At 35.5% G+C, this 27877-nt stretch overlaps 1 protein-coding gene across 3 annotated transcripts in view; it reads right to left on the bottom strand.

Annotated features, from left to right (window-relative positions):
• PTPN3 (protein tyrosine phosphatase non-receptor type 3) overlaps positions 1-27877 on the bottom strand; it is a 158931-nt gene that overhangs the window by 44395 nt on the left and 86659 nt on the right. For all 3 annotated transcript variants that reach the window (XM_057379243.1, XM_057379244.1, XM_057379246.1), the window contains exons 8-13: positions 24397-24517; positions 20882-20969; positions 16192-16280; positions 10933-10996; positions 5749-5921; positions 830-964 (exon numbers count right to left, since the gene is read on the bottom strand). In XM_057379243.1, the coding sequence (XP_057235226.1) occupies positions 830-964; positions 5749-5921; positions 10933-10996; positions 16192-16280; positions 20882-20969; positions 24397-24517 (670 nt within the window). The remainder of the gene's footprint in view (positions 1-829; positions 965-5748; positions 5922-10932; positions 10997-16191; positions 16281-20881; positions 20970-24396; positions 24518-27877) is intronic.

Here is a 27877-nt window from a genome sequence, read left to right as displayed (position 1 = left end):
ACCAGCAGTGATAATAGTGTCTKTTCCTGGGAAAAGACCTCCACAGCCTGGAGCAGGACAACAGCACTTCTATGGTGGTGGAAGACAACATTGTGAAGGACTGACCAGAAAACTCCCATCCCTRYTCCCGCTGCACACAGGAAGGTGGRAAGGGGGGGGCAAAATGGGAGAGAAACAGGTGTCTTAAACCATCCTTTTACTTCCCGCCTCCTCATAAATTTGCCCTCTGCCTTTTCTTCTTCCCTTCCCCTAAGTTTCTTAGTAGTTTTARTAATAAATCTATYTTGCAACGTAAGTTCCAGTCTGTTTCAACCTTCATGGAGCRTGAAATCTCCCTCTCAATCCGTYRTTTTATCTAAAAGCCATARATCTTTGGGTTAATTAGGGATTTTGTTCTCCCTTMTGCCTCTCCTGGGGGTTGGGRGAAACATCATGGATGCCTTAGTGTTCAGCCAGGGTTCAAACCACAACAAGATGTCAAGCAGGAAAGGTCTCAAGAGAGACTTTTTACTGTTGTCCAGGCAGAGTATGACACACTAACAACTCCCCTCTTAGTCCAGTCATCCGAACATCTTCACATTTTTTTCTTAACCACTCTGTTGTCCACCCATCCAGAACATGGCATCTTAACTTGGGTACAAGATTTTGGTAGACAGCATGAAAGCCTTGCTAAAGYTGAGGTGACTCCCACTCTTCTGGTGTCATATATATTCTCAGAATAACAATGTTTAAATATACATGTACACACTACATAATTATTCTGCTAGAGTACATACAATTAGAAACGGTAGGAGGTAGAAGGTGTGGAAAAGGCTGAAAATGGATTTACCAATTGGGGGTAACAGGAGGTGATCGAGAAGGAAGGCTTTTGGTCTCAAGGTGCTCAACGGATAAGGATCGTCTCAATGATGGGTTCCAAACCATCCCACCTATCACTTTTCTGCAGTACTGGTTGTTTACAGACCTGAAAAGATATAGAACAACAAAACCTAAATTATTTTGCATAGAAGACTTAAATGAAATAAAATATGCTTATGAAAGTCAASTTTATAATTTAAAGAGTCCCCTCTTGTGCTTACTCCTCCTTACTTATGCATCTACATTCTCACAGAGACATTTGCTGTCCCACCCTTGTGACAATAAAAGTGATTGTTAATCTCTGCTACACTGATAATCACAGCCTGGRTAAAAATAACATTTTCTGAGAATTATTTTTAACCCAATTGTGTTTAAAAAGAAGGAGGGGAAAACAGGAAATTYGGTATGTCCTACTGGCACTGAACTGAGTGCTGGACAAAACACAGTTCAAATTCAGGTAAAATGTTCTGGAGCTCCCTGTTAATACTCATAGAGGGGTAACAATTTGCCAAGAGCTTCACTGAGCACGGAACAACTTTATCCATCTACTTGCTGCCTCATCAATTAAGGGCTACACCACACAACACRCTATTTCCAGAAGGAAGCAAATTTTGAGTGATGTGCTCCTTATAGRTAAACCATTAAAGAAAAATCTGACATGAAAATAGGATCTCCAGGTATGAACTGCTTCTTGTGACAAAAATCTGACAAGAAAAGAGCTGCATCAGGATCAGAACCACAGCCAGGAAAGCAATAAACATAGCTTAGTAGTAAAATTACACAGCATAAAGAAAAYTTTAAAGTAGAATGAAATTGAGATAAACTAACTTTTATGCATCATTTTATACRGCATTCCACAAGTCAAGCTGAAAGATAAGTGGCTTATCTTTGGGTTTACARGCCTGGGATTTCTCATGGAAGAAACAATTTATTAGTTAYAKARAAAACACCTTTGGCTCATTARACCCTGAGCTGTACATAATGAGCAKCTGGGATAGCAGAGTACATGAGAGCTGAAAAGTCTCAATATTACATAGCATTAAAAAATTTTAAAAGTGTTAGTTATGCTGTGAGTATTTAGCTAAAATCAAACCTTTAGTATGTTTTGCACTGTACTACTTTTTGCTTGTATAAGCCAAAGAAAAGCAACACATAACATTTTTTTAKGTATACTGAAGCATTCCATATATCTTGTTCATGATTGTAAAGGAAATCAATTCCTTCATCTTCTAAATGTACTTTAAAAGCTTCTCCCAGTATAAAAAACGGAGGAAAAACTTAGTATAAAGCATCTACATATCACAATCAGCTATCCATACACATTTTCATGCTTAGTAAACAAAATCCATCARCTCAGGAGAAGCTTTTGTCTATACTACCCATTTTATTTTTCTAAGACTTTTGAATACAATGACAAGGCACCAACTACTGATCTCCGTTAGAAACAGAATTCTTTCAAGAAGCCTTACATAGTTGGAGCAGACGGAAAGATGAGGAAAAGAGGACACATTACAAAAAATGCATWGTGAAGAACTCCACATTARTCAGCTTTTCTTTTTTACAAGTGGMKGTTCATGCATTTTCCAACACAGACAACTTGAAGWGCAAAATAGCTCATGCAATGGAAACCCGAACCCTAGACCCTAACTCTAATCCTAAAMCCCCATTCCAGACCACAAAGTTACTTATACAGTATATTATCTAGATATTTCAGTTAAGGCTCAGAAGATAAACAATCTCCTGAATCTCAAGTAGCTGCCCTTCAGATGCCAAATATCAGCATATTTCTCAGCAAACATTCTGAGAGGCTGCCAAAGCCTTTCTGGAATGGGCTGTACTATCTTGAAGTGATGCTTCCTTTCTCCCATCTATTACCSAGGCTWTTCTKGGTGAAAAATACAGATACATTTCTAGCTTTTCAACAAGGAATGAGAATGTGCCTAGGAGAGGTTATTCAGCATTCAGTCCAAAATTTACCTCTCTGAGTGTAGGAGATATGATTCAGTCTGCTCCCAGAACAAAGTTTACAGCTGATTTACACAGCTCAGCAGCCTAATTTAAATGGAGTGCCACTAGTACCTTAAGCTAAGAGAATCAAGAAGGGCACAGGTATGTRCAAATAAGAAATTGTACTCTAGCACAGCAACTATTCGAGCTGATGCAATAAATGCGAGGCTATCTGCCTCACATAAGTGCAGAAGAAATARTACAAGAAAGTCACAAATTCCACAGAACCCATGATATTTAAGATGGTGAAACCTGAATGTGGCAYCATTCACAGTTGATGGAAGTGGCATGAAAAGAATTATTGAATAGAAGTCAATCTTAAACCTCCAGGACTGCATGATGTGGTTGGTGGAGTTTTTCTGTGAGTGTTTGGTTTTGTGGTTAGGTTTGTCTGTTTGTGTTCATTTGATTTATACAATCCAAAAATCTGTTCCCTTTCATAAGGGAGAATGCAGAATCTTTTATGGTTATGTAGTTTCCACATGAGCTCAGAGCCATCCCTGAAAAGGAATATGGAAACTCTTGCAACATTCCACAAGTAGGAAAATAAAAATTTTCAATATATGACATATGACCTCAGAAGTGGCTTTTTCACATTTTTTCTTACATCTTTTGAGAAAATGTTATTTGCTCTGTGACAGTGACCAACTTCATAGGCACTACTGAAAGCCTTTCAAAATTACTGTTGCTTCTTGTGTACTTTAGCAGTCTTTCATAGCAATGGTTGCTGAGTTACTTCTTCCTCATGTAGACCCTAAAATTCATGCTCATTGCGGATATACATAAGGCAAAAAAAACGTTAGCACAGAGGTTATTGTTAAGCTGATGGAAGGTGTCTCCATAATTGATTCTCCCCCTAGAGATTCCTTAAAAGTCTAAGTAAGCAATTCAGTAAATATAATGCCTCAGAGYACTGAAATCACTCAAAAAGAATTCTTTCTTAGTAACTCAGATCAACAATGARAACTATCATGTGTGCTATAGACTATCAAGAAATAGTAATTTGTCAAAATTGTAATTTGTCAAAAATAAAATGTTTGGTAAAAATTGAAATGATACTAAACTGGTACCCTTTGGAACTCATATTGTTTTCTTTCTTAACATTATAAAGGGCATGCAATGCCTGTGTGTATGTATCTGTGTACAGGAGGATCAGGGTTTTTACTCACTTTGCAAATTTGAAAGAAATAAAGGACTCCAGGACCTGACAATCCTACCAGCTCTGAGAGTCACCTCCTCAACACCTCCACTACAGGAAAAACAAGGTCATAACACTCCATAAAAGAGATAATTATTAAAATAGGGAGGTGTAAAATTATAGAAAATTGAAATACTGTTTGTACAACTACTTGTTTTCCATTATCTAGAAACCAGACCATCTAGCTATGATCTAGTACTAYGTGAAAACACAGAATTACAGTCCAGCAGAAAACATAATATTTTATCAGACTTCCTACTGTTGGACAGCCCTCATGGATTAACTGCTTCATTTACAAGCAACACCAGTCCACTTGGTATCAATTTCTGCAGTAACAAGAGAYAATGGAGTGTGAAAAAAACAAAGAGCCACCAAAGTCTGAGAAGGTATTTGAACCATGTTGACATCATTAAGAAATTCAAGTTTATCCAAATAAAACAGAGAGAATCAGTATGCCAAATTAAATGTAAAATTAAACTGTTAAGGGAATACGCTACAAAAAAAATTCACAAAAACACACTACCAATGAACAAMAAGAAAACAATATAATACTTCTCCAGAAATCTTGAGAACAAGCAGGTTTCTAGAGAATTTACAGATCATCAAAGACTCAAAGAACACCCAAGAATCTCCCATACAGAGAAGATAAAGACACAAGACTTTATTTTTCATTCACTATCAATATGAAATATTTTTATAAGTTTCACTACAGAATGTTTTTGGGGTGTGAGGTAAGTGGATCRGGATGGGATGGATGAAACAATAGAGACACAGGACATGACACCTTTGTAGCTGAGCTGCCGATAAATATAGCCACAGAACAAATCATTAAAATRGAATAAATCACTGTGACTGATATTTATCAAAAAAGCGTAAAGGCCCCTAAGATAAAAAAGCAGAACTACTTGAGTAAAACCTCACACTTCAAAAAATCACACAGAACAGCTAAAACAAAGCCAATTGCAAAGAAATGGAGAAGGACATTACAATGTCAAGAGACTAGACAATTAAATGGCATCTTAACTTCAATGAAGATAGGGCCCAGCTACTGCATATGGGGAGGGATAATCCCAGCTTCATATAGAAAAATTACAGGCTCTAAAGAATTATTTCAGATTAACTAGATCTTAGATAACACTAGGAAACTATCAGCTCTGTAACTAGAAGAATCCAGTGAGGCAAATAAAGGATCTGAAGTGTCACAACAGGGGTATGTTGAATACCTGAATGGGGGAAAGTTTTTCATCTTTATATCAGTAATAAGTGGTGGCAKGATGCACTTCAGAAATTGCCCTAACATATTAAACAGAATGTGTACATGACACTAATGGCTAAACATTTCAAAACAAATCTGTTCTGCAAATTCTCTTACTGGATCATTAGCTACATGACATTTTTCCTTTCCAGTGTTTTTATGCTTCAGAATGAAGCAGCAAGTTGAAAAAAACCAGCAGTAAAACATWTATTCAAACACCTTTTGAAGCAATTATAAGAAAAATTCTATTGGAAGGAGACCGCACTGCAGAAAGTGAAATCACAACTACATAAGTTGTCAAATGGTTTATATAYAGACTGGGACAAAGCTATGGACAGGACTGAACTCTGCCACTCCAACTTGAGCAACCACTGGCACAAATCCTCCCATTCCCACCACAGAGCAAAACACGCTTTCACACAATACTTACTTTGCTGGATTTCTAGAACCCAGAGTCCAATAATGTGATAATATCTTTTTTTCATGAGGTAGTGACTTCTTTGCCTGAAAAAATGTGTGATGCTCTACACAAGATTTCCAAAGATTTTTGCATGCTCTGTAATTTAACATGTTGAAGGCAACAATATGCTCTCTGGATTCATTCTGTAACGGTAGGGAACACCATGTTTCAACATACACAAGAAGATGAAACAGCAAACAAGCTCAAAAAACAACAATAAATTATTTTAGGCTTAAACATGAAAAATACATTGAGTAAAACAAACAAACAAAAAAAATCAGCATATAGTAGATTTTGAGCTGGAAATGGCCAAAATACCTGACCAAGTGAAATTCAAAACTGCAAAATGTGCATTTTATAAGTTAATGAAATGTTAATGAAATATTTAAGTCTACAGCAGTAACTATTTTGCATATATGAGTGCCATGTCATACTGATTAACATATTTTTAAGGGTTTCCAGTCAGATTTTGACCTCCTAAGACAAACAAAATGCTTTAAAACATTCCATTAAGGGTGCAATGTAAAAAAGGAAAAAGCCCCAYATTCTTTGAAATCAAACTCTTCACGTAAGGTTTCAAATCAATAATGTTCTTTCAAGAGCTATATTATGCAAAAAGCATATTCTTGATAGTCTTTCAGAAGAAACTGAAGATGTTAACAGTGATGATTTCTGGGGGAAAGAAAACAGCTGTTATGGGACTGGAGTTGCTTTTACCGCTGTTCAAACCCACTCCTGTTTGGATGATAGCGTGAGGCCACAATGAGGAGAATCAKAAGGCAGCAGAACACAAAACTTGTGTGTCTCGGTGCAAACTCTTGTAAGTAACTTCATTGCCAAAGTGCCAGTGAAACATGAGAGTAACACAACTGTGCCACCCATGTTTATGCCCATGAGTTTTGTACAGGAGAAAGCTTTGGTTAGTTAATCTAGTTATTGATGCAAAGACAGTGGAATGAGAGCAAAGCAAAGAGAAGATAACGTGAGACCTGAGTCAACCTATATCACAGTTCAGCATTTTAGTAAAAAAACCCAAGTTTTCATCACTCATCTTTCCCAGCTTCTCTAAAATATCACTGATTTTGACATCCCAACACATAATTAGACAGGCAACCTTTTGCTTTCTCACCGCAACAATCCTGTTGGGAAGCAACTACAGACCATCTTGGCTGGAAGAGTCAATCTGTTTTTCTTGTGTTCTTTTTATTTCTATGCAGCATTTTACAAATGCCATGTATCAGAGATCAACCCTGCATCTTGCAAATCACGTTATGTGTAGGTCAGAGAATCTATGGCTTCAGACACTCCTTTAGAAAAACAGTGAGACTCTCAAGAGAAAAAAAGATTTGCCTCTTGATTTTCCATAAACACGAAAACCATTTAACCAATTGCAATCTTTCAGGAATGTTTTCTCTATATCGATTAAAGTATTTTAAAATATTTTCTTTTTAAGATGTGGGATTGTTATTTGAGTCTCGCGCATACTGGAACCAATTTGTCTTTGTCAATTCACCACAGTTGCTTCTAAGTAGTTATGTAAAATAAAGCATAAAGCATAGGGAAATCTTAACTCAGAATTACTTGAAATAAAGCATACATCATAAGGATTTAATGACAAATGCCATTTCTGACAGACTCCCTGTTGGTTGAACACTACCTGAAGGGTTTTACTGCTCCCGCAGACAAAGTGTATAGATATTTTTGTTGGCCTGCAGCACTTTCAATTGCCTCAAAAAATACTTTATTCAAACATCTCAAGGATACTGAAAAGCCATATTATAAAGAATTAAGTACACCTAATATTCTGTTTTTAAATTTAGGTTTGAAAATAGTAAWGAATTTTGCTTGTTACATCACGAGTGTGCTTTTCTGTTGCCTCAGAACCTTCTTAGCAGCCTCTAAGAGGACTAAAAGTCTTAATATGGATTTAAACTAGGAAAAATATTTTGAGACATTTCATAAAAACTTATTCAATTTTTAGATTAGCATACATTTTTGTTAATAACAATTGGCCTCACTAACAAGCCACCTTGCWAGTCATGCTGTTAGATTTGTGTACTTTTTCAAAGGTGAGGAGATTTCTAGTGGGATCCAAGGATCTAATGCCCATCACACTTCTCAACTCAAGTTCTAGAARAATGGCATTTTAATGATTATTGAGAAATGAGGATTAGAGAAATTTGTGGCCATTAAGGTAAAGGGAAAAATTCCACAGCTAGAGTGGCTTGCTAGTTCAGGATATGGAAGACCTTTTGCATCAGTTGTATGCCTATTCAATTCACAGAAAATCTGAAAATATCTACAGAAAATAAAGATATATTTTGGTATGCAGCAAATGAAGTTGTTTTTAAGCATTAGATAGGCACATTGAAAATAGAATTTCATTTCTGAAAGGTACAAAATGTTGTCTCTAGACAGCAAAGTTCCTATTCCTGCCTTAAATCCTGCATCCTTCACTAAGCCAATATGTCATGAGCTTCTATAGCACCAGACATTGATTCATCAGTCTTACTCCCCAGTCCTTATTGTAGCTCTTCAGTAGAAACAGAAATACTGTGTACTCCTAATCAAGTAGGTGATCAACAGACTGAAGCAGTGGGAGGGTAAAAGAGAAGGTGAGTAGCAGGGAAAGAGCGAGATAAGGTAAGCTGATTTTTCAGAAAAGGCACATAAGAAAAGGAAATTGGAGTAGAAGAAATGAGGAGAAAAAGTTAGCGAAACATGGCACATCCAARAGGACTGCAAATTCATTGCCTTTGTGAACTTTCTGTAGATTTTTGTAAAGAATCCACATATGATATACAAAACAGAAAAGAAGTGCTATAGCACTCTCATCATCTTTAGTCAAACTTTGCCTATGAATATACAGTATCTGCTCTGTTTTCCCCACATTCTTTCATCTTCCTTACTTTCAGACTCATTTACCTATTTGCTTCTGTATTTCCAAGCAAAAAAGATGAATTCAAAGACTGACACCAAGCAGTCATCTGCCCTTACACACCGCTCAAGTGACCCACTGATCTGGTGAAATCCCTGGRACTCCACTCTTGTCTCTCCCACTGAACTGCACCAGCAAGCTTTTCCAAGCAATATCACTGGAGTACTGCAGACTTGATGCCCTAAATTTAAAGCAAAGGGGTTTGACAAAGATGGATGTATCCACAGATTTAGTAGCACACCTGGTCTGYTTTTTAATCTGTACTGAGAAGGAGTAAAAAGGTCATGCAGCTGGTCTTATTTTTCTTACAGTTCTGTAGTTCTTTATGCATGACACTGTGTGCACTACTGTCAACTCTGAGGTTACGAAACAAAGAACTATGATCACTTAAGAGGAGGTAAGCTAAAAGAATCAAGAGTCTTGCACTGTCATCATTTATCAAATGTCTAATTGAACAAATTAAGATTGCTGCTCTCTTCAGAGGTGACATGGGTCTCCAGAGAGAAAAATTCTACTTTTGACAGCAGTAAAGTCTTTATGTAATGAACACACATATTYTATATTACATCCACAGATTATTCTATATTGACACTTAATTMTTCTATGCTCTAAAACCACTGTAAGTACACTCATTTTCAGAAAATCAYARAATGGTTTGGATTGGAAGGGACCTTAAAATCAATTAGTTCCGAGCCCGATTTTATTAATCATTYTTGGAGAGTTCTGTTACTATGTTTATTGTCACAGACACATTTGGAAACTGCTCTTTGTAAGCCTGCCTTTATTTGTATATTTGAAAATACTTAGATTTTAAAATTAYTACTTATCAGTGAATTTTTAACCCTCAAATCCAGGAGAAATTACTACTTGCAAATATTTACACTCACAAGTGAGCAGACTGGTTTACCAACCACTCATTTCTTCATGCAGTGAAATATAKATGAACACACTGTGACATGTCTGCATATAAACAATACATTTAGAAACTTACAGCTAGTAAAAAAAACAATACTTTAAATCCCTCCGCAGTGTGTAGGGAAGGACACAGTCTGTGCATACTATGTGAGTGYGCAAGCATTAGTGCAGTAACATTGTCTCTAGACACTAAACTTTGTTTAAATGTGAATCCTGAAAASTAATATGAGCATACTTGCACACTCCCCAAATTTCCAAGAAGTCGCCACACTGGGGAAAAAAAGAAAGACACACAGAAAAGAAAAAAGAAGAAAAGATTTTCCTTTTGGGTAAAAAAGGCCTCCCTGAAATYTGTGTTCAGCAGACCTTCTAATCTRTGTGGGTCAASAGGTRGTCTTGTAACACAGCTCCTATCAATTTAAGAGCTCATTTACTACCAGAAAGAGCTTTCATAAAGTTTAAGTACAAGTTAACGCTCATCTTGTACTATGTCCTTGAGTTTTGTTCTCAAATGGATTAAGATTCTTATACATCTGCTGATCACTAGTTTCTGAGAGACTTTTTTCTGTCAYATGAAATAATCTATGCTCTGTAAAAAGATTTTCCTCCCCATTAAATAGACTCCTATTTCAACTGCTCTGCAAAGAGAACAAAGCAACTGACAGAATTCAACCCTGAAGAGCTGAAAAATTTTACATTAGTTTTATCAACTATCTTCACATAATTTATCAACTCCTAAAGCCCTCCATGTTACACACAGCAGGAGGAGTGCTATTCCCCTCTTCAGCCTCACGTTTTTCAGCTGCAAAGCTCTCCTTTCCTCCACGAACCTGGATTTCTTCCTGARCTCTGAGCCCTATAAGCTGAAGTGATCTCACAAAGTCCCCCTACACAAGATAAGCAGTTGTTTAGTAGATTCCCTGCATTAAGGAACTAGACAGGACAGGGAGAGCAACAAAGCAAAGAGCAGCAGATGCTAAAAAGAAAAGAGAAATATGTTACGTTAATAGTGAAGAAAGGATGGAGATCTGCATTTACCCGAAGTCTCCAAGGGAGAAGAAACCTCCATGGGCAAGATACAGTACAACAGACTGAAAATGGAGGGATTCAGTGTYGGAAAAGAAACAAACAAAGTGGAGAGGGAATAAGTAGACCAGAATAGYAAAACCAAGTGAACAGAAGAGAGTTTCAAAGGCAAATTATCACAACAGAGCCTTTTGATCAGCAGTTTGTAGATTACATTTAATATAAAAATATTGAATATGATCACTTGAGCAGAACAAAGTTGGAGGACTACTTACATGTTTTTGCCGTTGTTGTATAAAAAACTTTTTCCTTTTAAAGGAAATTTTTAATATGTTCACCCTAAAAGAAAGAAACATGTCATGRAATACTGAACAATGTTTTCAAGGATAAAACAATGAAAAATAATACTGTGTACAGCGAGCCTAAAAAAATTATAGCTGTAAAATGTTCAATGAATAATATGCAGCCATCTCCTGTTTTGAGTGGCAAATACATGTCCTCGTTTAATCTTTAAATAGTTCACAGYAGTTCTCTCCCACCAAATCTATTCTTGCAGCAAAAACTTGATGACATCTTCTACACTAAGCTGCACAAATGTTAAATGTGTCAAGTTTTGTATAACTTCGGAGTCATATGACAACTGTGACTAAAGGAACAAAAYTTAAGACCCTAATGACATGACAAGGTTGGTCTCACAATAACTGAAACTTTGCAGAGGCTTTGCAGAATTGATTTCATAATGTGAAAAGTATCACGTACTTGTGCTAATAACTAAACAAGACTTCTACATAAAATCATAATTTTAGAAGGATGAAAGCTGTAAGAATGAGTTTTAATACATTTTTCACTTCATTAACATTGCTGTGTAATTTATGTGGTAATTTTAGAACTGAACACCTCTTTTTATATATACACAGTGTGAATACATATTTTCTAAGGTAAAGATTACAGCTGGAATTGGTACTCAAGCAATTTTCATTTTAATTACATGCTTRTAAGTTTTGCTAAATTAAACAAACTTCTACCTACCCACACACCTTCCCACAGCAAAACAAGATTTATCTTAAATACCTAAATTTTTTCTGCAATACTTCTACTTCAGTAACTGAAAACCTGCGTTTTTCAGACTAAAAAAAATCTCWGATCTATGGTCAGCTGGAATCTTACGGATATCTTAAAGAAAGCTATTTAAGGTCTGATCAAGTAATATTCGGCCAGAAAAAAAATCATGAAAGGGTTTTGTAAGTTTATTGCCAAAAGTCTCAGAATATTTCCATGGACTGATGCTTCACAGGATGTTAGATATCAGGTATGATCTATGTTGAAAGTCGTCTCAGTTCTGGCACAGTTTTTGCATCACTCTCATCAAGCGGGTGGCATAAAATTCATTCCCCACTGCTCACAGGAGATGCATTGAGTTATAGAGATACATCCTTCATGGACACAAGAGAGAATATTTGCTAGTTACTAACAAGAATATTCATGGCATTACCTATCCCCCTCCTGCACAAGAGGTGGAAAACTGTGAGTGCCAATTTCAGAATATGCTATTCTCCATCAATCACAGAACCCCCAAAAGCAGGTATTTCAACACRATTCTTTGACAAGACAAACTAGTATGAAAACTAATGGAAAGTCGAAAACTTATCCACCTCTCCTGTGAGGTCAACTCTTGAAACACTTGCGCCATTTGACTTGCTACCTCAAACACAAGTGATCTGAGCTGCTCATCTAAAAGTTTCAGATTCTGAACTACCTGACAAGTCATATAAATTTTCAGTTGTATTTACTGAGCTGAACTCATCAGATACAAATTCTTTCTTGATTCTAGTGCTATTCTGCCTGAACTAGCATCACTCAATGTTTGTGCGTCTGGTTCCTTTTCACCACATTTCTTGAACTTCAACAAACACATTTTTGGAATTATTCACAGGTTACAACGTCGTTGTCATGGTCTGCTCTTACCTTAACATGGAGCCAGCAGAAATGCAGGACACAGAAAACTGACCTTGCAGATTAAGTGAAAAACCCTCCACTCAACAACAAAAAGGGAGCCAGCATTCTAAAGTAGCAAAACTCCCTCTCTACTACCTCCTGTTTTCTGTTTAAAAACCCCAAAACAAACAAAAAAAACAAAACCAAAAAYAAATCAAAACCAACCTTATGGTTCAGTGCATGATCATGCAATCACTTCAAGTTAAATCAGGACTTAAAGTCATTTTGACACTCTCCTAAATAGAGTACCCCCTCAATTATATTAATTTTTCCTAAAGTACAACTGAACCTATTYAGTTCAGGCACAAAGAACACTTGCTACTCTAACATTTTTATTTAACAATAACTAAAAACCATTTTGCAATGTTACGCCTACAAAATGAGTGAATATTCACATCTAGCAAAATCTACAAAAAGATCCAAGAGATTAAGGTGTCAAAGGATTTAGACTTAACAAGTTCTTGCAGATGCCATACCCAAAAATTACCTGAATAGAATATAGTTACTGTTATACAACTGGTGGCTCAGTRGCCTTTGTCTCTCACCAACAATCTCTCCAGTAACTGTGCAACATTCACAAATAATTAAATTTCATGGTTTACTTATAAAGCACTCACTAGTTGTAGCATATTAAGAGTGATGGATCTTTTGAGTCCCATCTTCCTATCATTCACAAGCATCAAAATAGATTTGTCACTCCGTGGGCCAGAGAATTGCAAATTTACGATTAAACTGGCAGTCCTGTCCTAGCACTTAGCACTAATAACTGGCACTTGTGAGTTGAAGCAAAAAAAAAAAGTTTCACTACCTGTAAATCCTATCCTTTGCAACTGAAAGATTAATCAATAAAGGTWCTTTCCAATTTGCTGTGTAAGATAGTTGTTTTCCAAGTTTTAACTAGCAACGTATTATGCATTCCTCAAGCAGTTTCTCTAAAGTTTTCAAAGCAGTAAAACTGCATACACAAAACAGCATTTAATACCTAACTCTATTTGCTGCTGATACAGAGAGTGTATGCTTCTGTCATTAATATTTTACTAGCAAAATCAATTTGGAAATTACCAAGAACCAAGTTAAACACCCTTGAGAATAACYCTGCAGAGTGCATAAAATACTGCATTAAATCCAAAGCTATTTTTTAAACTATCTTGACTTGCATTGCCGCTGACTGATCAGTCAGCTCTTTACGTAGGTTGCTTTGATTGAAAAGCCTCTTTTTGCCAAGGCAGAACTCTCTCACTGCCTCTGTTCCTGAAAACTTTTGGTCCCCTTTGACTACTACCATATGGCAYAGTTGTATTGTTGTCATCCACTGCAGAGTATTTTACTTAAAAATTTCAGAAAGAGCACTTTGATGGTGTTTGCTGCCACCTTGAGTTCTACCTCGTTAATGGTGAAGTTTGCACAGTCCATAGGAAAAACCACTCGGTACAAACGGTATTATATAAAAAGCCTAAATAAATAGCACACTGSCATTACAGAAATATATTCTTCTTTGAGGTCTACAATAAAAGTRAGAATCCATACTACAAATACATCCCAAGAAACTCCATTTTGGTGGCTTTCAGTGTTWGCTTGTTTTGGCGGTGATCAGGGAATGGACACCATTCCTGCACAAAGAATTCTGATCAACTCATGCAAGATGCCAGACATAACATATCTAAAAATTAGCCCCAGTGTAGGGAGCTTTTTTTCAAGGTGAAAAAAAAAAAAACAAACAAACTTTTAGAAAGAGAGAGAGAGAGTAGGAAAGCTTGGAACACCTGCATTACCTGCCAGCTGAAAATATTACTGCCTAAACCTCATATTTTAGAGTGGGAATTATTTGAACTGAAAAACCTGTGGGTTTTATCTCTCAATTTCCTTCTGCAAATGAGAATAAGCTTTTGTGAAAAATGTTTTGCTATCTGTTTTTATTCCTCTGTGCTCTCCAGGAGTAAAAGTAGCACAGGAAGTTGTAGATTCCTTTGGTCTTGTGTGCTATAAACTATCTTTACCTTCCCTAAAAAATCATATAGTCACAGATTTTAAAATRCCATTGCTATAGTTTTCAGAAACAACTATTATCCTTCCTATCTTACTTAGGTCAACTCAGCTGGAAGACCAAGACTTGCAGAAGACAGAGAATGTGCCTCCAGCTGGCAGTTTTTAAGACCTGCAGCTGTTCAAAGAAGCTGAGAGTCTGACGTATAAAAGAGCAGTGCTCAAGGCACAAAGATGAAAGTCTTCTATGCTTTAACGTGCATTAGAAATGGAAAAATACAAGTTTTCACTATGCTATTGTATGACAGAATTATTATTGACATACGTTTATCTAGGAGGATTGCAGTATATCCCAGGGAGCTGACATGCAATTCACAGCAATGAAAAAAAAAGAAAAATCTTGAGACTGTGCAGAATATTTTTCCCTAAAATTTTAACTAAAACTGATTTTATTGCTTTTCTATAAGGAAATAGCTGCTTGGTTGGGTTCATAAATGAAAGGATAGAATGACTGTAGTATTTAAAGAACACAGTTAAGGGGCTTTTTTTTGTGTAATTAAGGGCCAGAAAGCAAGTACAACACAGTATAATGCATTTTTCTGTCATAACAAATAACACTACACAATCTTACTGAAGAAGTTATCCAGAAAAAATAGTTACAAATTAAACAAAGAACTTACATATAACATGACAAAGCTATAGTTTTATCCAGCATAAAAAAACCAAGTTCATACTTCTTTTAAAAAAGAAAGGCTAGAAAAAAATCTTACTGATCCAATCCAGAAATGGTAAAGAAATGCCCAGCCTCCATATAATTTCTAATTCGTGTTATAACTTTTAGTATGGTATAACCAATAAAGCCCAAAAGCACTTTTAAAAAATAATAGCTTATGTAACTTCCCATGTCATTCACATTAGACTTCTTATGCACATTATTTCTTTCTCTGAAAYAACCTTTCAGAGGTTATTCTCTACAGCACTGTTATGCATTCTAATGTTTTATGTATCAGAGAACAATGCAAAAGTCTCCCCCTGCTGACTCCAAACCTTGTTAACGTTATACAACCTTATTTGATGACATTTAAAAATGTCTAAATGATATTATCCTACTTCCTGTAAATCTGTAACTACAAATAACATMTTTTATATTTCTTCTCCAAGAAGCAAATATTTTCTTGCTAAATGCCATGTTAAAATGTTCAGCCAATTAGCTGCTGAGCTTTAATAGCAATACTGATTGGTTATGTTTGTTTTAGAGAGACAAATTATTGGGCATAACAGCAGCAATCTCTAAGACCACAGAGTCCTCCTAACCATGTACACATATCTGTATGCAAATTGACTTGATCAAGACTTCATACAGTGCAAGGAGTTCAAAAGTCTTAGAGATTTAAAAGCSCATGCAAGTTTTCATTTTTATCTAAACACAAGGAAATACCACAATACTTCATAAAGAACGAATATATGTATTGTAGGTATCTTTGGAATAAATGTGAAAGCAAATGGAAGTAAGATTGAAATAACTGGACATTTTTTTTCACAATGAAGGAATTTACCAGGGATAGAAGCTTGTACAGATGAGTTTTCTATATACAGCAATTCCACYGGATGCAATCCCAATCATAAGATCTAGATTATGGAGATCCTGCAAAAGAAAAATACTGTAAGAACACAGATGCAGGTTGTGTCATTCACATTTATCTACTTATAAATTGACTTTCAAGCTTTCTCTACCTAATTGCTACACTTGAGGAAAAAATTCAATGACATTTTTGAGTTTTGATTTTTGCGCACCTTTAAATTGCTACACTTGAGGAAAAAAAATCAATCACATTTTTGAGTTTTGATTTTTGCGCATCTCTTTCCTTCGATGTTATCCGTTACGTATCCTAAATATTGTTCATTTATTGAAACAAGTTGTAATGTTCATCCCACTCCCCTGGATATTCCTTCAGTCTGTATCAGAGTAAATTTTCAAGTCTAGCCTTATTTATTTCAGGAAAGAAGTTGAAGTACTTCTCATGATTAGTCAGGTAAATATCTCAGAATTTTGGGAACTGAACACAAATTTCCTGGTTATAAGCTGTTTAAGAAGCTAGAGGAAATAATTCCTTCCTTTCTCCTAAAAGGTTTTAACAAGAAAGACTGGACAGGAGATGACTACAATTTAGCATATGAGAGTATGCTGGAGAAATATACATGTGTACATGARTATTTCATACACTAAATGAAATCCATTATTAACTAAACCAAAAGCTGTGCATTAGCTTAATACACTCAACTGGAAAAAAACCAGCCATAAATTACAATTTATTGTAATTACAATCCTTTCTAGGTATTAAGATATTCTTCCATAGCAAACATTTGAGTTTTAAAAAACAAAAAAGCAAAAAGTCAGGGACGAGGATGCTGGACGGTCATTTTGAGTCTAAACCCAGACTGATGTCAGAGAAGTTAGAAATCCTGGCTTCACATTTCTTATGTAATTACAGAGATTTCTCAAAAGAGCTAAATGCATACATAAATCCACATGTCAGTACAATACATGGTTTAAAATCTTAGGCATGRCTCAGAAGCAGTTTCAGACTCTTTTTAAAGGACAGCCAATGGTAACAGATTCTCTCAAAGCCTTCAGTAGCACAACTGCTCCTCTAGATGGTACTCTGCGCTCAATTAATGTATTGCTTTACTCCATGTTCAATCCCAATTTCATCATATTAGTAAGGTACAGAAGAATGGAACAGCTCTGACAATAGAGTGGAAAGTTTACAATAAATCCTTTAAAAATAGTTTTATAGAAGTTTAATACTAGCACATGAATGAGTGAAGCTCAACCTAATTTGCAAAGAATAATAGAGGAAGCCAGAACTGACACCTCTTAATTTTAATATTTGGGAAGAACACTGAGGTATTCAGGAGATTAACTGCATGTAATTTAGCTGTTTCTGCCATGATATGGCWAGCCTAAAGCAGGGTAGAAAATTGTATTATTAGCACTTGGAGCTTACTGCAGGTTCCTGCTTTTAAAAATCAATACTSTGAATAGAAAACAGTTTTAGGAGTAAAAGCTGAAAATCGACATGATTAAGCAGAAAAAAAAAGGATTATCTAAACACTTGATAGGGATTAATTAGGATAAACTACTCTATTTTCTCCAGAAGCTTTGTCAGAACAAAGTTCATTCCTCACCCTCCTTTGTACCAGCCCAAATCACTAATCTCCCMTGTTATTTGTTATTAGGAATGCTCCTGTGTTAAGCCTAAGAAACACAAAACCAAGGTGTTGGAATAGCATAGAGAGGGTCTCTTATACAACTGCACATCAATATAATACTTTATTTCCCTTTCAAAACATCTATGTTGTTAAATTGCACAACAAAAAAATAACATGCATGTATTTATAAAAAAACAGGTAACATGAAGAAGATAATAATAAAAAAAGTTGTAAAGATAAAAAAATTATCATGCCAGGCATCTAGCTAGTTAAGTACCAAATCACATTCGATTTAATTTACAATTACCATCTTGATTTTTGTTGATATGGAAATAATACTGATTCAACAAATTTCCTATCTTTGACTCTCTGAACAAAAATGAAAGATAATTTCACAGCAGATTAATTATTGAGCAGATGAGATAGTGGTCCAGAATCAAAAGGAGATTAGGAATTCAAGAAATATCAATACAGTTTTAACATATTGAATACAGTCTCCTGAGTTTCCTAACACTAATGCATTTTTTAATATTACAATTTTAGCGGTTCAGATTTCTCATCAGAAAAAAAAAACAACCAGAAATGCTTCCAGATGAAAACGGAGCTCAGATTAAAGTTGCAYGTTTTGCAAGTTGCTAAAAAGCAAGCTCACACTTCGGTCAAATATTTAACTTTGTATCRTTAAACAAAAATAAATACTATATATTCATCTGCTTTTCAAGAAACATTATCCAAAAGTATCCCACTCTCAACCACCAGTACAGAAGCATCAGCTTCTTTTGGCCACTACCATAAAAGCCAGGTGTTACCTGGCTCTTCTGCCATACACAACCTAAGAGGAATAAGACTAATTTAGCAGCAAAGGCCTGAATCGTCAGAATCCACAGAGACAAAGCCTTTCACGAAAGCAACAGTTTAATTATCCCCTGCTAAATCTGTCCAAGGCACTGGGACGTGACAAATTGGGAAAGATGATTTAAAAGCAGCACTGAGTGGGGTGAGGATATCAGGAGGCACTGTAAAGATCCCTGCCAAAGCAGGGGTGTGACACAGTAGCCTTTGTGAAGAAGCAGCTCATAATCTTCAYTGCAAACTTCTCACAGGCCTGCAGGAGCAACACCAACACCACCATGTTGGCTGAGAGGTTTGCCTCGTGGCATTCAACTGAAACAGTGACCTGCACCTGATGTTTTGGTAGCACAGAACCTCAAAGACAATCAACTAAACCCTACTAACAACTCCCCTTCTCAGCTTCTGGTCATTTACAGCTAGAGGATGTCATGGTTTAGAAGCTTCTTTTACATTTAATGGACTCCAGTGACTGACCAACAACTCCTGACAGTTATTTCACCTTGGGCATCCATTAAAATTGCACTAATGCTTACAGTTCAACCACAGTCTTACAGAAAAAGTTCCTTTACGTAAACCYGTGTCTTTCTAGGTAGACTAAATATTGTTGGCTACTCACATTCTCCATGCTGTTCATCTGCTATAGATGTTTCCTTGAAGCATTAATGAGTTTTACCCTTCTCTGTACTTTTCTTTTTCCATTACCACTTTGAGATGAGGAAGGGAGAGGAAGAATGAAGCTCAACATTCAAATGATATTGAAACTCAATTTGAAATGTGGCATGATACTTTCTGTTTTGCTTTCTATTTTCTTCCTAGCAGCTTCTAAATGTCTAGATATCCAGTTCAGCTGCTAGAAAAAATAGATCATTTCAAATACTTCATCCTTCAAAAAAATTGAATTGTGATAAAACTATTATTTTGAATTGGAACAGTAGCAAGAGGGTCTGCAATGAAATTTCATTTTGGTGAAAATGTCTGAATCCAGTCAATCTTCACTACTTGGCACTGGTATGACCACTACTGACATCCTGCATGCAGTTCGGTGGCCTGCAGCTCAGGAAGGATAAYGGAAATTGGAAGAGCTTTCAGAAACAGCATTCCATTAATATTAAAAGACTAGCCATAGTGAAAGTCTTATCACTCAAGTTGGCTTATCAAAATACTAGACTACAATAGAAGTTACAAGGCAAAATCCAATCAAGTTAAGTGCATACAGTGAAATTTCAAGTGTAACAGTAAGAGCTTCTTCAATAAAGTAGAAAGGTGACAGATGACCCAATGCAAAGACAGTGTACCCAAACAAAGCAAGATTTAATAAGATCAATTATTTCCTTTCTASTTTTCCCTATTCTTAAAAAAGTGTCTACCATTTGAACACGGTATTTCATGAATAYGAATGTAATTACAGTGGCTTCATAYAGAAGTACTTTAGGAATTTCTAGAAATCCAATGTAACACTCTCATTTATTTGAGGCAACAAACAAAAACAACAAAATATCATGCTGAAGGAAGCAATTTTTTTTATATTACAAGTCTTATGCTAAAACAATTTACTGTTGTGTAGAAGCACAAATGGAACATGTACACAGCACTTTGGGGATTCACTTCAGATGATCAGTGTAGTCCAAAAATTAAATAGTAGCCAGTGACATACTAGGACATGTTTCTTGTCAATGAACACCCTATATGTAAAAAATTTCAAACACTGTTTTAGTGGTCATATCTCAAGTTAAATATTTCTTCGATTTAGCCTGGAATCAGGGAATACATGAATTTAAATTTAAAAAAACCTCTGTATCATTAACATTTAACAAATTAGTGACAGAAATTCAGAGAAATTAAACTYCTAAAACATCTGCCAATAGAACTAAACAAAGCACTCACTCTCTTTCATGGTAAGACACTCAGAAACCTAAGTAGAATTATAAAGTAATATATATTGCAGTAATTATATAGTTTGTCTTAAAAATATATGGTTACATTTTTGAGGAGCTCTATCTTATTTGGTTGAAATTCCAGTACCTATGCCACACAGAAGTTACTGAAAACCCAACACTAAATAAAAACAACATGATAAAGTCAATACTTAAATACCATTTTTCCCCCTCTATTAATTAATGTAAAAAAAAAAAAAAGCATATAAATTTATTTTCCAAGGAAATAATTACAATGTAAACATACTCTACCACTGTGCAATTCCACTCCATAGAATTCMAGTGTTCGTGCTATATTTATATAGCAGGACTCTGCTTCAGATTGCTTGAGRCCACTAAAAGAAGGGAAAAAATAATAAATATGAACCACCGACAAGTCAAAAATAAAAGAAATTATATTTATTCCAAATGTATAAAACCAGAAGAATGCCACAGCCCTATGTCTGAGAAATAACCCCACATTAAGTAGTGCCATGAGTTCTTCACTGTTGAAGGCCCTGCTGAAGTACTCCCAAAAAACTGCACGAGTTATACACAATTTTATTAGCTTACCTATTCTCGACTAGTTATTTTTAGAAAAATCTTTTTTATCTGCTACATTCAAAGAGATGAAACTTTTCAAGGGGAAACTACTCCCCTACAAAATCTTACTTTACAGTAAGAAGCTGTATCTGTAAATATTCTATATTTCATAGTCTCTCAGAAGGAAGCAATTTAGAAGAAAGATTAGAAGCATGAATGTACTAATAAAGTAAAGGKGGGAGAGTAGATTAAAGCCAAAGTTATGAAACTCACCAGGGAAAAGCCATCTGAGTTTACCTACAATCTGTAAGTCCTAAAATACTTTTTTCTCCTGCAGCTAAGACATACAAGCATTTGACCGCCTTGTCTTACAGAAAGCTTCTACAAGTGCAGGTAAAAAAACCTCCTTACTAGGTGAGTTYCCAAAACTATATGCATAAAATTACATTAATCAAATGCAATTTAGGTACAACGTGCTGACATAACAGAGTTATGTCAAGAACTCCAGCATCTATTACTTCCAATTAATATCCCTCCTTTTAAATGCAAAGCCACCAAAATACTACAACCTGAAACAGCCACTCTAGCAAATATTACAACATGCTCCAGAAAACTGAAATCTACCTTGAACCGGAAAGCCATGGTCAGTGTGGCTTGAGGATGTCAGAATATCAGAAAAAAAAAGAAAAAAGAGCAAAGAAAAAAAGGAGAGCTGTTTGCCACAATCCGGAGCTAAACTGGTTTCTCAGATCTACATGTACACTGACTACTGGCATCTTGATTCTGAAAAACTTTAGTAGACCTTATCTCTTTCACTGTGTCAGAAAATTACAGAAGCAAACAACACAGAATGGCCATTTTGTTATATAACAGGATGCTGAATATGTTTGCAAGAGTACATTACTGTCAGTGAAAAAAAAAAAAAAAAGATCAAGTACTTTATTCAGAAGTCTTCTGCACACCAACAAGACATGCCTGCAAATTTTAATTCTCAATTTGCATACTCCATCTACACCAGACCAGTCCTGCCTTGTGCCTTGAAGGGCCAACAAGTATCTCAGCATAGACGTAGGTTTTTCACTCCTTGTTGTTACACCCACCTACTCAATTAGAGGTGAAATGAAACCTTCAGGTCCCTAAGCAGATGGTAATTATTCAGTGAGAGAAACAGGCAAGAGGAAACTGGTCCTGACGTTCAAATTTTTATAGCTGTTGATACCGAAGGACTAACAAACCTCATCTGGAATATAAGCATCCTATCTAGTTTCAAATTGTCTTTCTCGTCAAACTGATGGCTGGATCTAATAATCACTATGAAAACCTTAACTAAGATCTCAGGCTGCTAACTAAGCAAAACACAGCAGGAAAACCATGTTAGAACCAATTCCATACAGAAAAATCCCTCTATGGATTTAGGGATGAATACGGAGGAAAAATTTCTGAAGCTATACCAGTTCAATATGACAATAGCTGCTTTCTCAACAGCTACGTACTGTCCACTGAATAGTGTGACTTGAAGTTGTTCAGGGGAAACTTCCTCAGATTTTGCAAAGCAACATAAAACCTAGGTAACAAAAACCTTGCACTGAGTTACAACACATAACATAGCACAAGGCAYTACATGACTTTTCAAGCCTATATTGTGTTTCAGCAAGTCAAGCCTTTCCCTTYGTGAAAGGTTCCCAAAGAATAGACACTAAAGAGTGAAAAAAGGACAGATGTTGATAGGGCTGGCTTTAAAACCCTGTAATCTAAGAATACCAGTTTCAAAGCTGTAATAATTTACAGATAAACTATATGGTCTACACCAAATATTTATACCAGATTAGCAGAAATCTTATTCCAAAGCAATAATCTTCTMAAAGGATAAAAAAGTAAATTCTTCTTTTTCATCTTTCCTTCCTAGCAGCTCTGCTGAACACCAGAACCATTMYTGTCAAGTATGTTCTTGGCACTGAWCTAGTCAMATTCGTGTCCCAGACRTAAGTATTCTCYATGAATGCCAAAGGAGTATGCAAGAAATACTGCCAGGATCAACAATAATTTGTCTCCCTCTCCTTGCACTCTGAAGTAAAYTTGCCTTAAGAGCTAAATTTCAAAATGGTGTTAAAACAATAAAGAAACATTCTTTCCAATCCAGTCGACTCAGTATTTTTATTCAACCCTTCAATTACCAACACCTCTGTTAATCCAATACAGAAATTGAAGTTCTCAATCACCAAGGTTTCACTCTACCAAAGACACTCARTTAAATTGATTTCCCTGAAAGGACCCGGAGAAGAAAAGAATCTTTCCAACTGATCCAACCACACCCTAGTATGGACCAACAGGAACTTCTGATCTTTCCTCCGCAGGACCAAATCAGTTTTGTATCTCTTGCTACCATAGCACTAAACACATGAGTTCAAGCTAACCACTTCAATCACACCCACTAACAGTAAAGAAACAAGAGTGAGAAGGAAGAGTACTRAAAAATGAGAAAAAATAGAACTGAGGGACATTATCTGGAGATAATTATCTGGAGAACTGAGGGGATGAAAGTAGAAACATTTCAGTGTACAAATCAAATAAACTAAGAGAGCAGGAAATTAGCTCTGCTGCAGTTAAGATACAGACAGAAAAAACCAGGTCTACAGAGATTGGATTTCATTTCCTCACAGACAATTTCTTAGAATGGAATATTTGCATCCAGCTTGCAAGTATCTGATTAACACCACTAATTCCAAAGCTGCAGTCTTACAAGAGACAAAGCAGCAGGGTCAGAAAAAATAATTAGCAGCGCACTGACTGGAATAATCTGTTGCAGCCTTTGTATTACACTCGAGAGAGGAGTGAAAGTACAAAGTTAATTGAAGTGTTTTATGGTTATGGCATTTATTGAAGTTTTTTCCCACACATACAGACAAAAAAAAACCTATAGAATTTGAAACATTTTCAAATGTCCTTCATCCAGAAAATCCCTCGATCATCTAGTATAGTTTGACTTTAACAATGTATAAGGTTAACTGATCTACTGGAGGTTATAACTAGAAATTTATTTAAATGTTTCAACACTTTAGCATCTTACTCTGAATACAACAAATCTAGCACCTCTGTGATAAATCCAAGTATTTAAAAACTAAACGAAATACAACTGGCTGTTGTATATGAAACTTCTACTAACTTGAGTCTTCCTTTAGACATCTTTTTTTCTTTCTTTAAAAGTTCAAGACGYCAGAGAGAACTAAAAGTTTACATTACCTGTGTTGCTCATGTAGCATTTCTACTTTGCTAAGAAAATCTTTGTTCTGTTCCGGTATAAAGTTGTAATTTGACAGATATCCTGAACAATGYACTGAAGCATTATAGTCTCCAAGTTGTGCTGTTAAGAAACAAGAAACACATATACAAAGTTTTCATAGTTGATTGGATTATTGTTTAGAAGAAATTCCTTCTCATTAAAACATGTACATATATGGGTATGTTGGGTATACGAGTAACTGCAGGAATATCCAATTCTTTCCCAACAGACAAGCAGTGTTGAACACAGGGAATTGTATGAGACCAGTGAAGAAAGATTTCTTAAAAATACATTTACCCTAACTATAATCTCAGGCACTGAATGACTTAGTACTTTATTTAGTTACCTATATGGCCCCACTTTTGCACCACAAGCTGTAACAGCACCARACAGGCACTGTGTGCAGTGCTGTAACATTAAAGAACACCAAAGTGCTTCAGTAAGAGATGGCAAATGAAATCAATTTGACACATTTACTTTACTATARCATATTGGAAGTCTCCAACAAGATCTGTCACTTAGAAAGCATAATATTCTCGTTTGTAAGGAGCATGAAATAGTGATTATAAAGCCTTAAAGCTTCCCAGAAGTTATTGGTATAGCTTGCAAATTAACACGAAAAAAACAATTGGTCGGCTGCAAAAAATTCAGCACWGAAAGTCCCTCAACTAAATCAAACTTCAAGAGCAGACTTTCAGGAAATACTATCAATATTAACATTATTTTCCAGAAAATAATTTWAAAAAGGTACAAAAGATATCCAAGTGATTCAAGTTGAGGGGCAGAAGAGGCACATCAGAAACAACTTACAGCTACAGTAAATATGTAGGATCAGTTCAGGGGATAAACTAATATTTGATTTATATGGCCCAGAAAATAGAAGTACTGTGATACAAGACAMTTGCCAGGCAAAGGCAGTCAAAAGCTAATTACTTGCACACCTAATTATCTGCATTAAGAGATACTTAAATACTTAAATAAATACTTAAATAAAAAAGGGAATCATAAAGAGCAACAAATTTACTTTGAATGCAGATTTTCTTGCATGCTTAGTAATTTCTTTTGAAAGGTAGCCTGAACTTTAAATTAGTTAGCAAAAGAGCAGGCAAAGGACTAAATATTTACCATTAGAACCAAAACAAGTATTTGAACATTACTGTCAAATTTATCTGAAACACACAAAACCAAGAAAGCGAACAATGAAACCAAAACAAACAAAAAAAAAAACCCAAAACAACCCAAACCAACCAAGACAGAAGATGCAGAAGTATCACAAAAAACCTGAAATAATTTGTAAGAATATCCATATATTAACAAAAGTCCAAGCCTGCCAAGGCTAAGAAAAARGCAACAACRATTAAAGAAAAAATTGGGAACTTTTACAACTAAGTAGTATGCTAATAACAGTGTAAAATAAAACCCATTATTTCACAGGCTACAATATTTCATTGAGGATCCTTTCCTTTACTAGTCATKAACACAACCCATCTTTTCTATGTGCAATCTACATCTTTAATTCCAACTAGCTCCAACAAACCTTACAATCTTGCCAATGGGAAAAGAGCAAATTGCCAGGAACAAGATGACATAGTTTTCCACTTCAATTTTCTTTGCAATAAAGATACTTTTACTGTAATTTTACCTTCTCTAAACAGGACAACTGTTGCTCCTTCATATATTATGAGGTAGAGTCTTCTTTCTCATCTTCAAAATAGGCTACTCTGTTTTGTTGTTTTTTTTTTTTCCCTTTACCTCCTAGCTACCTGAGGCCATGCCAACAAGGGAAGCAATTTAGCTTCTCCAACTCCCTAGCCAGCTGTCACAGTAGAAGAGAAACATCTTGAAAGACTAATGATCTTGTGTAAGATTTAATTATRCAGGTAGGGAAAAAAGAGTTAGGACATATTGAGACATTGGCAAGAATAATAACCCATGATGCTTCTATCTGGATTTCTCCAGAAGACAGCAGAAGGGCAGGAAATATTAAAAACCTATTTCTAATCTGAGTTTCTCCTGACATAGTTTCTGCTGTGAYCATGAGTCAGCAGATACTGACTCAATGAAGATAAAGTTACAGTATAAAAACAAGCATATTCTTACCTTTCTCCTTTCTAGATCACGGTTGCTCTATAATTTATTATAACTGGCAAATGATATAAAGTGAGAGAAAATGGAATCAAGGATGAGTAAAAAAACATAGAAACCCCTGATATTTGAATATCAGAATATTGTATTTTAGAGCTCTATATCTAATATGAAAGACTTTAAAGACAGGAATATGATGGACCATTAATTTAGAAGGCCATATTCAATAAAAAGAAGATATTTATGTTTTATTTACTAGAAAGAGTGCAATAGCCACGTAGCCATGCTGACATACCAAAACACTAGTTCTACAAACTTTCCGCACAGTAAGAGCTTATATGTGCTTGAAACACAAAAAARTCTTGAGATCATACATGATTACAGAGCATATGATCTATCTATACCTTACTGAAGTCTAAACAAACCATATWTTATTCATACCTTTCCAAAAGTAATTTGTTCAGTTAGAACAATATGTTGCCATGTGCATTTTTGTCTCTTTCTCCYAGCAGTAGAAAGATTTCTTTGCAGGAAAGCATCAAAGAAAAAGACTAACTAAAATTAAAAAGAAAGGTACACATTTTATAATAATATTATGATACAGAGGAAGGGAAGACCAGGAACAAGTGCATTCATGTGGCACTGATAGATTTCAACAACAATTCACTAGATAGATATACATCTTCTCTAGAAAGAGAAGCTCAAGCAGCAAATATATTGTTATATTTAGTAAAGGGGAAAAAAAAAGTAAAAAAAAGCTTTATAGAGGGAAGATCTGACACACATGAAAGGCAAAAGAGGCCATTGATGCAAACAGCTCAGCCATTACTGAGGTTTCAGTTATATAGTGGCTTCTTCCAAGAAATCATCGGTAAGTTAGCTTTTATATTAGGACAAGGCAGCATTTATTTCTGTCCTCCACTTCTCCAAGGGGAGGGTGCAGGAAGGACAGTCAGACTCCTCTTTGAGTTGCAAACCAAAGGACGACAAACAACACAAATTTCAGCACTGGAAATGTAAAACTGAATTGGAAAAGCTCTGAGAAACTTTGACTTCAAAGAAGCATCTTCCAAGCCAAATTTGTCTGTGGTTCTTACTTACTAGAAATTATTTTTGACATCTAAGCTTTATACTACATGACCAAAATAATTATTTGTTTGGTTCCAGTTTTAGAAATRAATTTCATTGTTGTTTTAAATGCTAACAGTACTGAAATACCACCTATCAATGTGGCCCAATTTCTACAGGCASCCCTAGAAAACATAATATAGAAAAGGCAAGTTTTTAGCTTTGTTTAGCTTAAATGTTGATCGATTTGTGCTTCCCACATATGTGATGTCCTTCATGGTACAGACG

The sequence above is a fragment of the Malurus melanocephalus genome, unplaced genomic scaffold, assembly GCF_030028575.1.
Source record: "Malurus melanocephalus ecotype Western Australia unplaced genomic scaffold, MMel_1.1 scaffold_395, whole genome shotgun sequence".
NCBI classification, from domain to species: domain Eukaryota; kingdom Metazoa; phylum Chordata; class Aves; order Passeriformes; family Maluridae; genus Malurus; species Malurus melanocephalus.
This window is presented reverse-complemented; position numbering and strand designations above follow the sequence as displayed.